Consider the following 19,882-nt stretch of genomic DNA (forward strand, 5'->3'; position numbering starts at 1 on the left):
CAAAATTTATTTCTCCGCCATAACAATACATAAAGAAAGGGTACCTCACCCATAAAGACAATAGTAATAAAGTATATAAGTGAGCGAATATCTTGATTATAAGTTTGACACAGATTTTAAATACCTAACTTAACTTGCCTATTTAATTGTTTATTATATATGGCTGATTGTGCGGATTTTTATAATTAATGTATCTAATTGTACCACTATCATAGAACATAAACGCATTCATTTCATTAGATCCTATTAAATATATATTAAAACTTACAAATCAGATGCGTGTTATAATTGAATTATTTATAAATACTTCAAAGATTGAAAACATATACATAACATAATCAGTTTCAAAGCTGGCGTGGGCGTTGTTGATTCAGACAACAAAACTTTATTATGCAACAATCTCTTAAACCTATTTTATTATATCCCTAAGGAGAAAGGAATATTTTGTATCTTAGAATTCTATATTTTATAACGAGGGATAGTGTGTGTGTTACGCTTAGAATGTATTATTTTTCGATCAGATCAAACTCTAATCGGTCTTGAAGACGGAACTATATAATAACTATACTCTGTAATTTCCAAATATAATAGTTATGGTATATAACATACTGCATTATGTTTTTAATTTTTTTATTTAATAAAAGCTTGCCAACGCTCGGCACACTGTTACATCGTATCGAGTATCGCTGCTATAGCCTTGTATCACTTATGGCCAGGTGAGTTTCTTACCCGTTTGCTATATATTGTATACTGAAAAGTATAATAAAATCCAATACTATATAATAATAATAATTACGTATAAAAGGAACTAGTGAAAGTTGTTATTTCAACGAAAGTTCTAAAACTGAATTAGGAACACTGAAATTTTTGTATAGAAGAACATATCATTAAAACTTAACGAGTTGCGTTAAACTAAGTTTAAGCATAATTAATGTGAGTTACCTGTTTTACGTAGTTTTAAAATAAATGATTCATAAAAGTAATTATTTTGTTCGATAGCGAATTGCGTCTCTAATAAATATGGTACCATTTTTATAAAAAAATAATTGATACTGTCCATTATTTTCCATTGGAAAAAACCAGCTACTTATCCTGGTAATTTTAGAGCCATGGAAACAGGAGCAAAGTATTTACATTGTTTATCATTTTTTATACTGATGATGTTGGCTTAGGCCTACATCAATAAATATACTAACCAAAATAATTTCTAACTATTCTTCATTTTAATGAATCAACACTTGAATAAACTTTGATACGCAAAAAGACACATAATTAATCTCTAACGTTTATTTGACATAAAGACAAGAAATGTAGACGAGGTAAGGAAGATTACGAACCACAATTCTCTTTATTCGATATATGGCCATAAATGACAAAATTCAAAATGAATTTTCTCTACAATCAGAATTAACAAAGCCACGGCATAAGACCCTGCTAACAACATCAAAGGAGTAGAAATGCAGGACATTCCCGCCTGCTCTTGATTTACTATATCATTGCATGATATTGACAAGCGATCGCATTGTAAGATCCTTGTTAGGAGACCGGCTTCTTTAAGGCGTAGAGTTCTAAAAAAGACAATAATATAAATTAATTCGCCGTGTTTATGATTATATGGGCAAATCTGCCTTTTTGGTTATGATAGGATAATTAACCTATTGTTTCGTTAACAATTTCCTAGTGATTTTATCGTTAAACCAATCATTTATCTTAAATAAACAATTTATTTTTTAATATATGAATTATGTATGTATCACCATAACCCCACCCAAAACCCATAGATTGGGAAATACTGCCTTAGACCCAAAACGTTCCTAGTGTGTGTCAGTTAAAGAAGGTACTAGAAAAAAAACAAATGATAACGAAACAGTTACAGAAATCTAAGACCTTAAAGTTTGTTGCGCCATAGGCTGTTTTACCTACAGATAGACAAATAGGCAATTTGAATATTTGACATTCATTCCTGTGCTGAAACGGAAAGGAAAGTAATCTTTATGTGCAATTATAAAATATATAAATTATAATGTAAAACACCGTTAATATATCAAAAGGAAGAGAATAGAGGCTCACGACACAGGAATAGTGTAGGGTTGTCCACTTTCTTTTAACTAAACGTAGTTTTTTTACATTAAAAAAATTAGACAAAACTTACACGACTTTAAATTGCTCCGCTAGCGGGAAGGTTCTTGACGTAAACATATATTTCTTCACTTTAGAATATAGGTTCACTTCTATTAGTTCGCATTGCGCTTGATTATCGAATACTGTTCAACAAAATTATTTAAATTATTAGGGTGCGTCCACATCTGGCGAATATGTCGCGAATGTGCAAAAATGCTGCACGCGTGCATTTTTGTTCGCCGTACGCGAAAAGCGCGCGAGCGCACATTCGCCAGATGTGAACGCACCCTTACATGAGACAAATAGATTTAAAAGTATTACATAATTTATAACACCGATTTTAAGTACAGAAAATTAGTTTTAATATATTTCTCTTAATTCACGGGACTACTAAATTTTATATGTTAGAAGCGCGAACAGAACTTACAATAAAGTTACAATAAAATATATAAAAACAGTATACATTTCTAATAATAACGATAAATGTGAAAGGTAAGAATAGGAATGTTCATAATCTGACGAGGGTCTGATGGACAAAAATGAACACCTACATGTTATGTGTGCAAGAGGCAGGTGATTTTAAACACTATTTTCGTATTAATTTAGTGACAGACATAAGCTCAGGCCGAAATAATGTTATACACCAGCCTACGTAATTCCGTCACTTGAGTTTTTGTGGGGTACGTCAAAAAACTCACTGTACTGTACTTCGGACGTGATAACAATTTAAATATTTGGGCTTTATTTCTGGGCATCAGAGGTACCAATGCCAGTTAATTATTAATTTCAAGTAATTGATTATTATTGAGACATACTCAAGTTATTTGGTAATCAGGCAATTGCAACTCTTGTATTATATAACCAATAACTAGACAGTCTTTCTTGATATTGTTTGTCGAGATTAAAATATTTGGTTAAAGGAACGTAAGTTTGGATTGTTGTGATATATGCAATCTTTAACCGAATATAATATTTTTAAAATAAATCAACTTAAAAAAATCAATGAACTTAAAATCAACTTAAATAAAGGCCGGCAACGCACTTGCGAGTCCTCTGGCATTGAGAGTGTCCATGGGCGGTATGACTTAACATCAAGTGAGCCCCTGTTCTATAAAAAAAAACTTCAAAAGCTATTTTTATATGCTGATATAGTCAAAGTTTTCAGTTCAATCACATTCTTCATAGTCTGTGTATTAAGAATAAATAATACACAATCCGTCTCTATATTTGCTTATGATTTTTTAAAGACAAAAAAAGTCTTCTATCCAGGTACATAACAATGACATAGTTTACGGGGTAACGGTAGTTATAATTAACATTAAACATATCCAATTAACTTATCGAGTATTCTGTTATTATGTAAGAAATATTTACATCTCTTAATAAGCGGGTAAAGTGTAATATAATCTGTGAGTACGGCAGTTTTTGTGTCCCTCACTGCTTCAAGGGCGGAGTAGACATCCATTACTTTTGATTTATATATTTTTTGTTCCACAATTCTGAGATATTTGTCTTTGGACACACTTTGAATCTGTGAAATAAATGTATGTATAGAGTTACAGTGATAACAATTTTTATTTTGTACAAGACTTAATACTAAACGTATGAAGCTGGTAATTGTAGACATTAATATTAAATTACAGTAACTTATGTTAATGATAAGTAAAACTCGACATTTAATTAATTGCATGTAATTTGTGGTTTAATCTGTTAAAATTTTTACTTAGATTTTAGCTGATTCAGCGGCCATTTTTTTATTGCCAAATTATAAAAAAATGTGGGGTCCTTATAAATATGTATAAAAATACCGACAGTATGTGTATTTGTACAGACATACTGAAAGAAATCTTAAAATTTGTCAATTTATTTCAGAGAACTTTACAATAAGTCGCGAGAAATTAGTCTCGAATATAATTTCATAATTTTATTCTTACTACTTACATGTTTTTCTGTTATCAGATTCATGTCCTTAATAATCACGAACTCATAGTCGGTATTAGCTAAGTCCTCTAAATTCAATCCTTTATCCTTATCATTCACTAAATGAGAGAGCAGGGTCGACGTATAAAAACAATGTATGACGTATGCACACAAAATGAAAATTACGTACGCTATGCGACGCGACGAAAGATTTGCCTGAAGGGGCAGAACTGAAAAGAAATTTCGTCCGTATTTATTCAATAGCACTTAAAATACAATGTACGTTCTACGAGTGTTTTTAACTAAGCGACAATTTTTTATCCATTATTGTGTAATTTTAAATGGTTAAAAAAAATCCAACAGACTTGTGCTGTGTTAACACGAGTTGATTGATAGAACGCATCTAGCGAACTAAACGGGGAAGTCCCCGTCGCGTGTTTTCGGTCAGTTTTTTCGCGTGTGCAACTATTGCCTCTCTATTACGGGGGAGTTCACTCTAATAGACCCAAAAATTCACTATCACTATCCGTCTATGCTTAAAGGTCATGAAAACAATTGTTATTAGAAACTGAGTAAGATTAACGTAATGAACTTGGCCACGGAGGTCATTAATTAATTAAAAGCAAAATTAGGTTTAATAAGGACTGAAAGTAATTCATTGGTTACTAATACACAATTTTTATAAACATATTCAATACTGAAAAAAGTATATGTTTACTTACTTTGTTGACAATAAGCAGAAAAAGCCAATAAAAATTCACGTTGTAAACAACGTTCTCCACCTAGAAGCCGTTTCTCCCAGTAGCTTAGCAAATAAAAAACTGATGCGCTCAGAAATAGAGTCCAAATTAGGCAAGTCCACACGACAGATGAAAAAGGTAAGGTGAAGAATGCCTTGAGCTCAGTTCTCTTGAAGCGAAGAAGAAAGCCGAACCTGTAATGTAATTCATTCATATAACACAGTGTACCTACTCTTATAAAGTCATAAAGAAATAAATCTCTCTCTCTAATGGAGACTAAAAATAAAATCCTCTGTTAGTATTGTCTTTTATTAACATAGCTTTTACACATTTAATGAAAACACTTTTTACCGGTTTGAATCAAAACACGACAATTTCAATAGAGAAGATGGCCTAAAATTATCAAACACTTGAGATCCAATAATATCCAAATTAAAATCTCAATAAAAACAATCCGCGAAAATGGAGGACACCGTGAGCAATTTCTGCAGAAACCCTTAATCTTTTAGTCAATACCAACTCCGGGGAAATAAATACAGATGATACAACTTTTTCTACAGCTGTGATACTTTTTTGATAACACCTTTTGTCATCAGTAACCGTGACCACGCACGCTGTAAAGCACGCGATACGTCCGATAAGATGAAAGAAAGAAAGAAGAAAGAAAGATCTTTATTAGACACAGAATACATGAATGTTTCTATAAATTAAATTTTTATTTTAAATTAAAATATATTAAATAATAGCTAATAAATAATAGCTTCAATCCGGTAAAAAAGTGTTTACTTTAAATCCTCTATTATTTAAAGCACTTCGATGATCCAGGATACCTGTATGATAAGCTTATAAAAAAAAAATTTAAGTCGAAAGGAAGTTCGTAATAATATATATTCGTTTAAGGAAATAAAGTATCAAAATAACATATGTAAATGAAACTGCGTAAACGTTTATTTTACTTAAATCATTTAACAGATGTCGTTTGTGTTCCGTCTGTACACCAAATGAATGACATTTCTATAGCGACAGAGTTGTAATTTTAATAGTAGGTACTGTCTATTGCTAGGTAATATCAGAGATAAATGTATATAGATTACCTTGTCATTACCACAAAACACCCATTTAGAGAGAACTATTGTGGTATACAAGTTATTGTAAAGGTTAATTAAGTATTTGGATGAGAAACTTTGACACGCAAATGATACTTGTATCATACCTCCATTGGAAAATAAAATTTATCGGATAGGCGTCAGCTAAATACTCTTTTTTGAACATCATAGGTCTAACGTAAATGTCTATTGAGTTATTTGCCATTGGTACTTCGTAGTCGTCGGTATAAGGTGGAAGTCTAGGTGCATATGTAACGCTGAAAACATAATTTATCGGACATCGAGACAGAATATGAAATTCAAATTCAAAAATCATATTGTACACTGATGAACGTCAAAAAAAGAAATATATATTGTATGCTTCTAATTTTACATTTACTGCCAGTTCTCAAATCAGGGGCGTAGAACAGAAGAGAAGAACTGGCAATAAACTCTCCGCCACTTTTTTTTCTAATTCCATCCGTAACACATGAACGTCCGTCGTTCCACAACTCAAGAGTTTTTGATATAGTTTTTGCCGAACACGACCAGTTCGTAGTATATTGAACCAGCTGACAACTGAAGTATTACCAAACCAATTCGACTTAGGATCCTTAAAGAAAAAAGCGTACCTATTCTTAAATGTCTTTGAAAAAAAATTGTCGGCACAATGCACTCGCAAGCCCTCTGGCATTGCGAGTGTCCATGAGCGTCTTATCACTTATCTTCAGGTGTACCCTGCCTGTTTGCCCCCTGTTTTATATAAAAAGAAATATTACAATATAAATAAAATAAATATTATAAACGTGTCTTAAAGTCGTGTGTCAGGCACGGGAGGCTGATCACCGACTTGCCTATTAGAATGACAAATGATTATAAAACATATACCTGCGGCCCAGACCTAAAAAGGTCCTAAAAGCGCCACAGATATTTTCATTTTATTTATATAGTTTGTGATTGAAATATAGGGACGCCACACTCGTTAAGTCTATGTGTTTCGTAGCGCAATCGCAAATTAAAGGCTTATCGCTACGGAATTAAGTGGTCGAGCCAGCCTTCAGGAAACGGGTATACCACGGTGAGTTAAACTTCCAGATGGCACGCAAGTACATAGAAAGGCCTTTTAAGATTTAGGACACTTTTTACTTGAAGAAACATTACACACAATACCTACTTGAATAGCTGATTACAATATAGTGGTGGTCCGCGCCAAAAGCCGCTAACGACTTAGAAATCTTAATATACACTAATTTGATGATACTGATTATGTAGGTGTGTCTAGCTATTTAATTTTTTTTAAATTTGTGTAATGTATTGAAATATGTAATCTAACCGTCCATTTTCTATAGAGATGTGACATTTGGCATAAAAAATTTTGATTAATCTTTTTTTTTTTACAATCAATAAGGTCCCCCGAGACATCTACATAATCATCATCATCAAATTCGTGTATATCATATAATCATCATCATCAACGACCAACCCCAAAAGCCTCACCCTCAATTGTGGAACGAGGTAGTGAATTATTTAATAACTACAACAAAAAGTACTTACTTAAATTGAAGTATATCTTTCAAAATGTGTAAAACATAGCAACCCAAAACTGTCTGCCTCCAGACTGGATCGTGTTCGTGTTCATTCAGAGTTTGAATGTTTTCACAATTCAATAATGAACCAACCGTGTATGTTGTGTTCATATTTCTAAAAAAGCGGGTAGGCTTATATAATTGTAAAGGAATCTACCGTCACACAGTGGCGTAGCAAAGGGGGGTGGGCGAGGTCAATCCGCACCGAGTGTCACCTTTTATAACAATGTAATAAATGTACAAATAAAAGAAAATAAAACGCTAATTCAGCTTCCTGTCGTGGGGGATTCCCTGTCTGATAGTGGCGAACTTTTAATAAATGATCTATGTCCTTTATCATATAAAATTGATTGCTTTTTACTTTCGATGGATTGTGACACCACCAACTTCCAAGGTAGCTACGCCACTATATGGCGGCACCAAACTATGTACCTACTATTAAAGTTTGCCACATTATAATTTGTTTAATTAAAACTTCTGGCCGTGTACCATGCTCGTTCATTATCCAACCAAGCTTTTCCACTTACCCCTTGTTCTATTTATACAAAATAATTAGTGTTAGTATAAAAACTTACCTGCTGGCTGCCACACGGCTTGTCAAGTAGGATACGTAATGAACAGTGTACGCAAACAACTTAAGGCTTTATGGATATTCTGTAAACAAGTGCTTCCTAATGAGTAAACAATAAACATGTCTTCAAAATTATATTTTGATAGTGAATAATGAATTGGTACACCTTTTCGTATGCTTTTATAATTTTTGTTCTATATGTAAAAAAACCTTGTGAGGATAGTTTGTCTGTCATGTCCTTCATAAAAATCGGACCCCTGCAATTTGTGTGTGAAATCTGAATGAACATTTTTGTAAGCAATTTCGTTTACCGTAGCGCTGATGTGTGCTTTAGATTGGACGGCATTGTGTGTGCTTGAGGTTAACATAAAATCAACATAGTCCGGACTTCAATGGACCGGATGTATTAGATATCTGTGGTATCCAGATTGCTATTGACATTTACAAACTGATGGTCTGATTATAAAAGCCTAAAGCTGATAAAAAACACACGCAATTTTAACCATTTGTTTATCGAAATGTAAAATTTTGAGTAGGTAAGTATTTAAATTCTGATTCACAAAGTTTTAATAAGTCGACAAGAGGTATAAATCAGTTTTAAAGAGTTTTTTAGAGACATTTTTAAATTTACTATATTTTTTTATAATAAGGGCCTATTTCACAATGTATAGATAAAGTACCAAATAGCTATGCAACACATAAATTATTCGAAAGATAAAAGTTCCGAATAAGATACTTCATGACAAATAGCGGTATTTGACAGTCGTGAAACGCAAAAATACTGTTTATCCTACCAATAAGAAATTAATAGCTTATTTGGAACTTATCCGGACATTGTGAAACAGGCCCTAAGTATGTTACCACGGCAACTTCTTTAATGCCAGTATATAACAGCCAGTAGTAACTTCACAATGGCTTTTAATATATTATCCTAAATCCTATTGATAAAGTACTAAAAACCAGATAAATGCTATTTAGGCACACTTATCATTTATAAGAGGCCATTATAGAATTTCTGAAAATCCAAATAAGTAAAATTAAGACAGATAAGTTGTAATCGTAATGTAATAAAATACAAGATTTCAGTTGTATTATGTGTAGACATTGTTGTTATTATACTCGCTGCAAGAGGCAGCTGTTTAATTGAAATCCTTTGCTATGTAGAGCAGATAAACAACAGATGCGATTTCCTTAAAAAAATAAACAAACACTAAACTTCACTTTAAATGTAAATAAAGCTAGAACTTGATAGTTTTATTTGCATTTAGATTGAAGTCTAGTCAGCGGAGCGTTGGAGGGCCTGGTGCTTAGGTAGACAAATGACCTGGTCCAGGTGGACTCCATGGATGCTGAGTGCGGTAAACGGTAATACTGGAAATATACGTGAGCCTCTACAGGTCATAGACAGGCTGAAACGAACGAATAGTCGTACTTACACACTACATGGTTGTTTATCTAAATTCAAATATTTAAATTTCGAAATTCGAAAAGTTAGTACTAATAATCATAGAGACATATTACTGGTTGTAAATTGTCAATGTGTCAAAGTCAATTGGTCGTTAGTGCAGTTGCTCTCTCGGCGCCTGCTTCGGTCTCATCACTACATAGTATAAAACAAAGTCGCTTTCTCTGTCCCTATGTCCCTTTGTATGCTTAAATCTTTGAAACTACTTAACGGATTTTGATGCGGATTATTTTAATAGATAGAGTGATTCAAGAGGAAGGTTTATATGTATAATAACATCCATTAAATAGTGAAGAAGTACTGTTATTTTTGAGGTTTCTAATGTGATGTCGTAAATAATTACATTTTTTCCGCTTACATTGCAAACGCAGGCTGAACCCTACGAGTTTTATCAAAATAATGTACTAAGTATTGTACACATTGAAAAGGTCTACAGAAAAGTCCGTGATGGTATATGTCTATCTCTTATGAATAACCTACATTTTTATATACAACGTTCACAAATTTTCTGTAGTGTATTTAGTATCAACATTAGACCCGTGCGAAGCCGGGGCGGGTCGCTAGTTTTGAAATAGAATCCAAACGTCGGATATCCAATAAATGCAAACTATCAGTTATAAATTACAATATATTTACCCTATAATACAAAGAAAACGTGGTTATAGGACTTTTATACAAAATCCTATCTGTTGTATTATTCTGTGATACTAGTATATTGTATTGGGCTTTATCTTTGCAGAAAACTATTGAAATTTAATACAAAAGTTAACTACTCCGTTCCTCATAGCCTTAGAAATGGAAAATCTAATATATTTGAATGGACATTTCTCTCTTATTTGTATAAGGCAAATATTTGCAATGAGGCACGCTTTTTGATTACTAATATCACTGATTTACAACCACTGACGACGTCATGATAATTCAAGTCAACCTAAGTTTGTAGAGGATAAATGAGGTCCGCTTAATAGGTCAAAAATAGAGTCATATAAGAATGTATCATAAAATTAAAATGTCTAATTTATTACTGGGGTCTGCTATAGGCTCAGAATAGGGGACCAACGGGCAGGAGGCTCACTTGGTGTTAAATGGTACCAGTACGCTACTGAATTACTATATTTTCTAGTTTTTGCATAAATATAAGTATATATATTTTATAATTATTTTAAAATACTTATTAGGTTTGATTGATTCATTATTAATAATCAGTTAAATGAGAACAATTAAACTTAAAATAACTAAAAAATGTGAAAACTTGAATAATTTTGTACAAATTGCTTTAATTATCAGTATAAAAGTACTATCATTTATGTTGTGGAATACAGTATTTATTTATTGCGCTATCGTACGCAAACATGACAATTTACATTACATTAAATACGCCACGCCAGCTGTCTACTCTCTATCCGTCTTACGAATTTTCGATCATATCACGAAGCCTGTAGAAATTTTCACTTCAAAAAAAAAAAAAAAAAAAAATATAAAAATATATAATAATATAAAGATAAAGAATTACAAAAATCCACATTAAATTTTATAAATAATATTTTGATACACATGTTTTCTGATAATTAAGCCATAATTTACTCTCAATTTTTAATATTTTCTAATAAATGTTAATATTTTAATAACAGTTCAGTTCTGATCAATGCTAATGAAAAACAGCTTTCTTCCGAAGTGTAAAAGTCAGAAAATCTAAACAAAATACATAAGAAAATCTTTTGTTCTATTGTTCGACGAACATTGCTTCATTATCTTAGTTTACGAAACATTATTGGTTTTAATTTACATATTTCCGTTAAATCCTTTGTTTCTTATAGTAATTAAAAAGTTAAAAAAATTCTTAATATTATTCATAGATTAATTGGACATGTTCCGGTATAAAATATTGAGGCTCTGGTACTAAATCCGTTAAAAATACCGTTCATCACAAAGGTATTTTGAATTGGTAATCGACAACAAGACATAACGTTGTAGGAAGTAGGAATATTATGAGACATATTGCAAGCTACCAATATAAAAAAATTAATGTAATCACTTATTTTAATTCAAAGTCATTATTCATATAGGTAACATAATGTACACTTATTAACGAAAAAAAAAAGACATATATTAAGGGGCTGTTTCACAATGTCTGCTATTTATTACTTATTGGTGGGATAAACTAGTGTTTGTTGCGTTTCACCCCTGTCAGATAGCGCTATTCGTCATGAAACGCGAAGTATCTTATTCGGAACTTTTATCTTCCAAATAATTTGTGTTGCATAGCTGTTTGGTACTTTATCCATACATTGTGAAACAGCCCCTAAATGTCATAATTTGTGTTCTGGATATTTTTTCTCAATTAAGGTTAGTCTTCTGTACAAGTAAGCAATATTATAAATACTGTTTATTTTTTTTAATAGGTTTGTTACTTATAAAGAAATTTAAGCTACCTAATAAAGAAACACTACAAGAAAAAATAAAATATTAAAATTGAAACGTTACAGAAGCATAAAAATTTAAGCCTAACAAAAGAAAATCTTATTTTACAATACAATTTTGGAACTAGTTGTTCATTGATTCAATAAGTCTTATTTCAAGATTTTTATATGGAAATGTTTAATAATCACAATTTTTCAATTCTGTCTCGGCGTTTGATGTCTATCAGTCTATTGTGGACTCTTACAAAGTCGGTTTCTCGTCAGGTACCCACCCACTGTTGTGTGTGTTTGACAACTGTTTCATGTAGCCTAAAAATATGCTGTAAAATCATCTATAAGTGTCAGTGCCAAACTGAATAAATCCAGAATAATCCAATTAACCCAGGATCCAATGTTCATACTATTTTTTTAATTTTAGTTAAAACTTTACTAAAAGGTTTAAATGGCGTATTTTAATTAACTGTAAGTCGAATTGGAATCGTTTTGAACGGATTGATTATACGAACGGTTTAAAGTCCGATAAAGCTCTAAATAAATACATTTATGTCTAATTTATTAACAATTATAATATTAGGGTTTCTAATAGAACCTAGAAATCTGGTAACCGCCCTCATGGCGTATTACTTCGTTAAAGAGACATAAACGATATTGAATATGCATGGCAGTTAGCAACCCGACAGTATAGTCGACTCATAGACTACTCGTGTATAAATTTTGACAATACGCCTTAAAAAGGGTGATATTCACTTGTTTACTGTAACGAGCAAATCTACGAATCAAAATATTCATTATTTAGCTTCTGGCCGCCACCTACCTGCGTTTCCGTTCAATATCGATGTTATCTTTTAGGTTTTAAGATAGCGTATGCCCAAGATATTTAAAGTACTTCACTATCTCGATGCCAAGACTACTTGGAGAAATATTATGAAACATCTCCGAGCCATATACCATCACCCCAAAAGACCGAAAGACTATATGCAATAGCTTTACCGCGACAGTTACCGAGTGCCACATTGTTTTTTTAAATTATGCTATTTTGTGTATTTCTGTGTGAGTGTGTGTTTTGTGAGTAATAAATATTATGTCTATGTCATATTCCATCAACCACTTTCTAAACGTCGACTACTACGATCATTTGTACCAACAAGCTTAAGTAGCTTGCTCGTCCTCATTAACAAATCAAAAATCATTTATTCATATAGGTAACATAATGTACACTTATGAACGTCAAAAAAATACTTTTAAAAGTTTGTTGTGTTAATAATCAACTGGTGCACAGCCGGGTATAGATAATTACAAAGAAGGCTTTCATGATACCCCTTTTCTTAATTGAATAGCCTAAAGCTAGGTGTAGGTTAACTTCTTTGGCTATAAAAGTGGAGCACAAACTTTTGATTAGCCGATGCCTTAGGGATGTCTATAGAACTAGTGAAGACTGATTGAATAAAAACATTGCTTCAAATTAAAAATTAATTGAATTTTATACGACGTTTAACGATTTTTAAATTATTATCTAACCACAGAGAACTGATTCTCTTGACCTGATGTGACAACCATAAGATGGTGAACTCTACATTGAAGACGCCATTGGGTCAATTGTAACTTTGAATATTGGTTTAAGTTCCTAACTTGCACGTTGAGTTGATATAAATATAATTCGAATTGGTTCGGTAACTCTTCAGTGGGCAGTGGTTCCCCATAATGGTGGTGGTGGCAGAAACTGCCTAAAGAAACGCACACTTGTGGAACGACGGACGGCGAGGTCATACGAATGAAATTTTGTGTGTGATGATGTATCTTACTAAAAAATTATAATATATACCAGTAATTTACCATTTTATCTATATACATTTTAAATAAATTATGTTTGTCATAACTTCTAAAACCACATTTTAACTCTATTTTTTTCGATTTATATTTTGTCTGTTTATCAAAATACCTACTGTAAAATTATTTTTGTGTGATCATGATAGTTGAATTAAATTGATTTAATTGCTCATTAGCCGCATACAAACTTTAAAATTCCTATGTATCTAAAACTACAGAGTGATCTGAATAGACCTTAGAATAAGCACATTCTATCCCTACTATATCAAATTATTTTAGTGTAAATCAATCAATACTTTGACGGATCTTTTGTGTCACGTTTATTATTTATTGTCACAAATGTCACAAACTGTATTATCAATGTCAAATCATTCACAAATATTTTGCAGAAAAATAACTATAAAAAATGCCTGCTTTAGATGATTTACCAAATGTATCCAGCTTCTTTGGGATTGATTTGAAAACAGGATCAATGATTATAGCAGCCTTGGGTATCGTACGTATGATTTGATAAAATGGGAATTGCTTTTTTAATTCTTTAGACTCATAGATATTTCACACGTTACAGTATAGACTTTGATAAAATCTTGAGTAAAAATGTTCTAATAAGGTAACTGAATGCTCCAGATGTGACTTACCTTACAGAACTTATATATACACTAGCAGACTCGGCCAAGCGTTGCTGTGGCTAAGGTTTTTGATATATTACATAGTAGTAAACTATTCAAGAGAATCGGTAGAACTTATGTGAAAGGTAGATAGCTTATAAGAAACGTTGGTACATTTAGCACCGCGCCATTTGTTAGAATTGTATCAAATAATACAGAAATAATTTGCAATAAAATAAAATTGCGACTATAATTAAAGATCTAAGCTATCCTATCTCTTAAGTTGGACCAGACTGCTCACGGTGTGAAAATTTAATTTAAAATTGGTTAAGTAGTTTAGGAGTCCATCGCGGACAAACATCGTGACAGGAGATTTATATATATTAAGATTATTAATTTTGAAGGTACACCCAATGGCTTACGGCTGTTCATTCTTCGTTCCTCTGAGCTATCTTCTAGTGACAGTATGGATATTGGTAGCTCTATATTTCGCAGCAAGCATAGTTCTGTTTTGGGGATTAACAAACGTTAGTTTTTTTCTTAATTTATTTATTTTACAGAATTGTTATTGTTAAGCCTTTATTACTGATACCCAGTGTAATAATTGTCGCAGCCAGCTAGCGATTAATTTGACGATCAGCTTTGAACTGGCGGCCTTTTTTATAGTACAGGGGGTAAACGAGCAGTAGGCTCACCTGATGTTAAGTGATACCGCCGCATGGACAAGCCTTTAAGAATTGGTACGCTCTTTTCTTGAAGGACCCTAAGTCGAATTGATATTCAGCAAGTTGATCAAACAGCTAGCACTTTTATCGGTGACGTAACATTAAATATATTGTATTATATGAAAATTTTTCAAAACTGTTAACGTATTAATGTAGTATCAGGAGCGCGTCAAATGAATACAAAAATAATTCTTAAAAGGCCGGTAGCGCGCTTACGAGCCTTCTGGCAGTGCGAGTGTCCATGGGCGGCGGTGTCACTTAACATCAGGTGCGCCTCCTGCTCGTCTGCCTCCTGTAACATAAAAAAACATTCTTCAACTTGTTTTTTATGTCACTTAACATGAAGCTATCTAATAACAGACCAGGTATTTATTAGCTGCCGTAGTAAATACTTTAACGTCCTCCAACCATTGACATTGTTTGCTCTCGAAGGAGAGAGTGGAAGTATTAAAAATATTTTGTCTCAGATTAATGTTATATAATCTAGATGGTATATTTTGTAGGATGACACTTACCTATGTGCAATATGGATATGGTATGCGTTAATTTTTGTGGTGGTGATGTTAATGATGATGATGTTGTTGGCTCTGGTCTTCACCTCCAGGAAACAGAGGAATCGAGTAGTCGTCGTCTTATTTGGCATTCTATGGTACATGTGTGAGTATGAATTGTAGTGCTTTTTTTTTAAACAGTGAAATCAATATACAAACGTTAGTTTATTAACTACTATATGTAACTGAATGTGCAGCTATTTTTTTTGCTCTCAAACTTCACACAATACACAGAAGACAATCAGATACTTGTGAGAATATGTTACAGAAAGGATGTATGAGATGTTACATGTATGAAAATACCACGATAACTTAAGAAGGCGTAGTGTTAACCAGATCCATGCAACTTCCTCACAATCGAGTAGCCCACAATATTGCAGCACACAACTCGCGGGACTCTTTGAAAGAAAGAAGTTGCATAGGCCTGACAAGTATCCGCGAATATACACTGTAAAAACTGTATTTGTCTTAAGGATTTTAGACTCAACAGCTGTACAAACTCGAGTCTGGCTCGGGTGGTCCTTCGAGCCGGATATGACTAGCCAAGCAATGTAAAATATACGAGCGTGATTGCATGACACATTTAATAATATAATATATTTCTCTTAAAGATGTATTAAAAATGTTTTTTACCCTTCACAGTAACCATTTACTTCATAATCGTCGTGAATAGCTATCGAAAACAGCTGCTCGGTGCGACAACGTTCACTGATTCGATTTTAGACAAGAATACTTGAATTCAATATAATTTATTTACTTTGAGAAGTTTTATTGTATACCTAGAACTTATTTCTACGTTTATTTAATTCCTTTCTTTATAGTTTATATTCCTATTAATATTTAAGGTCTTACTGAAATTAAGATAGAATAAATAGTATTAAAATAATATATTAATTATGCATTTTCATCTAGGTTTTCTCTCATAGGCGTCGTTCGAGTATTAAGTACGATTTACGGAAATTTCCCCCCCCCACTATTCTTGTCAGCAAAAGTAAGCAAAGCTCTCAAAAATAAATACATAAAATTTTGTCGAAAACCCCAAAAATTCATTTGGTTTTCAAGCATAGACAATGTACGGTAATATATGTGAAAACGTAAATAATTACTGTTGACGTAATCACCAAATAAGGAAGTCGAAGATCTACCCTGTAGTGCTGTATTCTATAAAAAAGTACCTACATGTTTTGTATAAAACCAAAAATGAACTAATTATGATTATAAAAGCATTTCCTATGATTTTACCAAGGATATTGATGAAAGTTTAGGATCAATAAAAAACGGTAATTTTTATGTGTTAATATTATCTATATTTGCTTCCAAGTGTTTTTGTTTGAGCTCCAACCAAAGTCCACACCCGATCAGTACGATGTATAATAAAACAACTGAAACGAAAAAGCTGTGTGTAAACCTTACATATCTGATTTAAGCCTCCAAATGCATAAAAGTGGAAAAATAGCAATTTCCTACAAAAAATAATTTAGTGTTAAAACAAAATTCTTGACGGGGAGAGAGATTTGATGCTCGATGAAAAGGATTTTTCAAAAAAGTCTCAACTTAATTTAATAAATGCCTTTGAGAAATTCGAGTTTGAGATATCTCATATACGTTTCGCTATTATTATGATAATTAAAAAAAACTGAAGAAGAACTATTGTATCTGTAACTACTAAGGTGTATTCACAGAAAAATCATTTTATAACATATTCACGAAATCCCGTTTAAAATTCTTTTCCGCCTTACAGAATAAAGATCAAAATGCCTACGTAGTACGATTTTCTTTCGGCGCTACAATCTTTTTGGGGCAGGGGGTCATAGTTTTGTATTTGTTTCGTGATCATATGTCAATCTCATAGACACGTGATCAACCTCCTGTGCCTGACTCACGCCGTCGACTTTTTGGGTCTATGGCAAGCCGGTTTCCTCACGATATTACTTCGCCGTTTGTTAAATGCGGCATAGAAATGGAGTACATTGGTGCATAGTCGGGGATTAGAGTCGCACGCTGAAGACCAACACTGATTCTCTACTTGTTTCTATCTATAATTAATATCTATCGGCAACCAATTAATTCATTTACAGCTTGTCTGTCGACAAAGACCTCGTCTAAATTTTTCTCATCTTTGCGTTCTCTAGCGGTGTTATCCACATTGGAGGTTTCTCATATAACATAGAGATATAACATAACATATATTATAGAGAGAAAAATTTAATATTTTTCATGATGACTCATAAACTCAAAGACAGTACAAAAATCTTATATTAGTGTTACTGTTCCCAATATAATGAAGTATTTCTAAAATTTTATTAAATAATTTCCGTGTGCAAGCCCGGAAAAGACCGATAGTATGAATATAAACTTACGTGCAGCAAATATACCGAAGATAAAGGAAAGCAGCCAGGATATAAATTTTACTTGAGAGCTGTACATGCATATTAGTACAATGAGTAGAACAAACGTTTGAGCCAACCACATCGATGTCACCACAACCCAACATATGATGACTGTTGATTTTTCCTGAAAAATATTTAATAAAAAATTTCCAAACGATTCATGAAGGTGTCCCTTGTCCGCTCTACGCCCTTGACTTGCAAACTGGTAGTTAATGTATATTTACAATTAATTAATTTTTTTTACGTTCATAAGTGTACTTGTTTACCTATATGAATGAAGATATTTTTGTTTGTTTGTTTGTTTTTGTTTGTGACTCAACTTTGGGAACATTTGAGAGGTTTTTTTTCACTTTTCCTTTTCTTATAGAACAGGAAGCACACGAGGCTCATCTGATTTTACGTGATACCGCCGCCCATGTACACTCAATGCCAGAAAGCTCGCGAGTGCGTTGCCGGCTTTTAATAATTTTTACGCTCTTTTCTTGTAGGACCCAAAGTCAAATTAAGTCCTTGTCAAACGTTAACATTTTAAATCGGTAAGTTTTCCAATCAGTAAAATAATTAATATTTATTAGCGGACTTCCAAAAGTCATAAATTGCTCTTGCGCATTTTATGTGGACTCTTGTGAAAGCTTTAGATACCTTTTGTATATTTCCTATTATATCTGTGGTTACTATTTATCAGTAGGCACAATCTTAAACAATTTTATTCGAGATCCATGAAATGTGTTTAACTCGTTCGATACAAACATATATTATTTACCTCACGTACTCCCCACAGATACCAGACATGAATACATAGCATAAAGATACAGTAAATAATTCCAGTGACGCTGAAGCTGTAAGAATTCCTCCAAACGTATCGAGAACAAACATCGCAATCTTTTATCGTCATCACTTGCACGAATAAAGCAAGACCGGCCATAGCTGTCACACACTGAAAAAATATCGTCTCAAATGTCTGCGTTTTGATAAAAGCTATTTATTACAGTAACCAAAATTTACCCATGTTATAATGTGCCTGAAGCCCTCTTCAGTAAATAGACTTTTGAAAAATTTCAGTTGGAACCAGTACTTAAGATTTAGCAAAGCAAATAGGCGTAAAATGTTATTAAGTATATATCATAAACGAGCCTTAGGGGGCATAGAAAATAAGCCAAGTTGTTCATTTTTTTTTCATATATTAGCTACACTATCTGTTTATTTATAAGCAACCGATTTTGAGATTTTTGCGTTGCATTGCGTAGACATTTGGGGTCTGTCTGTATCTTCTATTACATTATTTAATCTGCACATTAACCATGGAAAATGTTCAGAGGAGTTGTTCAGATAAATATCTGCTGCTGAGTTTTAGTATCGGACGTCAAGGCAGAATACAAAATACCATATGTAACACCTTGACTTGTTCACACTTGAGCAATGTTACGGTAGTTTTTTCCACACACTCATGTATTTCTGAACCAATTCATAAAAGCATGCACTTGCGAGCCTTCTGTAATCTGTGTCCATGGGCAGCGGTATCACTTAATATCAGTGATCCTCTGCCCGTTTGTCTCCTATTACATAAAAAAGTGCGTTTATAGCTGAATACCAGTTATCCCCCACTCCTACTCCTACTCCGTTGGCTGCAGTTTTCCATGTAGATGATTTAATAAAATATACCTAGTTATCCGCCATTCAAGAGGGGTTTAAAAACGAGTATATGTTGTACAAAAACTCTAAACTTGTATTTTCAAGTAATTTATACTTACTATTAATGTAATACCACCACAAATGGCCCCAGTATTCAGAGGGTATCGGCAAAGGAATTTATTTGGAGTCACTAATCTCAGCATTATTATTTTGGGACGTCAACTGAGCCATCTAGATTGTC

At 32.7% G+C, this 19,882-nt stretch overlaps 2 protein-coding genes and 1 long non-coding RNA gene across 3 annotated transcripts; 1 reads left to right on the top strand and 2 right to left on the bottom strand.

The window, feature by feature from the left end:
• Nucleotides 1-1,348: 1,348 nt before the first annotated feature.
• On the bottom strand, nt 1,349-5,883 carry LOC110992913. The gene is made up of 6 exons (XM_045628703.1): nt 5,876-5,883; nt 4,815-4,975; nt 4,063-4,307; nt 3,496-3,652; nt 2,153-2,264; nt 1,349-1,568 (listed from the first exon to the last, which is right to left on the bottom strand). The coding sequence occupies exons 1-6, from the start codon at nt 5,881-5,883 to the stop codon at nt 1,349-1,351; spliced, it is 903 nt and encodes a 300-aa protein (XP_045484659.1).
• An 8,238-nt stretch (nt 5,884-14,121) lies between these two features.
• LOC110992912 lies at nt 14,122-15,719 on the top strand. Its single transcript, XR_006750306.1, has 3 exons — nt 14,122-14,231; nt 14,748-14,870; nt 15,572-15,719. It is a non-coding gene; the product is annotated as an uncharacterized LOC110992912 (long non-coding RNA).
• Nucleotides 15,720-17,691: 1,972 nt separating this feature from the next.
• LOC110992911 lies at nt 17,692-19,855 on the bottom strand. Its single transcript, XM_045628704.1, has 4 exons — nt 19,761-19,855; nt 18,773-18,946; nt 17,980-18,133; nt 17,692-17,702 (listed from the first exon to the last, which is right to left on the bottom strand). The coding sequence occupies exons 1-4, from the start codon at nt 19,842-19,844 to the stop codon at nt 17,692-17,694; spliced, it is 423 nt and encodes a 140-aa protein (XP_045484660.1). The 5' UTR covers nt 19,845-19,855.
• Between the last annotated feature and the right edge of the window lie 27 nt (nt 19,856-19,882).

The sequence above is a fragment of the Pieris rapae genome, chromosome 6 (genome assembly GCF_905147795.1).
Source record: "Pieris rapae chromosome 6, ilPieRapa1.1, whole genome shotgun sequence".
In the NCBI taxonomy this organism is placed as follows: Eukaryota; Metazoa; Arthropoda; class Insecta; order Lepidoptera; family Pieridae; genus Pieris; species Pieris rapae.

Bases quoted from the DNA above. Each gene is read 5' to 3' on its own strand.
- LOC110992913 (XM_045628703.1), bottom strand. The intron at 2,265-3,495 runs GTAAATATTTCT...TTTGTTGAACAG, and splicing joins TTACCCGCTTATTAAGAGAT to TATTCGATAATCAAGCGCAA. The intron at 1,569-2,152 runs GTAAGTTTTGTC...TGTCTTTTTTAG, and splicing joins GCGGAGCAATTTAAAGTCGT to AACTCTACGCCTTAAAGAAG.
- LOC110992911 (XM_045628704.1), bottom strand. From the start codon at position 19,844: ATGCTGAGATTAGTGACTCCAAATAAATTCCTTTGCCGATACCCTCTG. The intron at 18,947-19,760 runs GTAAGTATAAAT...ATATTTTTTCAG, and splicing joins GTGGTGGTATTACATTAATA to TGTGTGACAGCTATGGCCGG. The intron at 18,134-18,772 runs GTAAATAATATA...AATATTTTTCAG, and splicing joins ATCTGTGGGGAGTACGTGAG to GAAAAATCAACAGTCATCAT.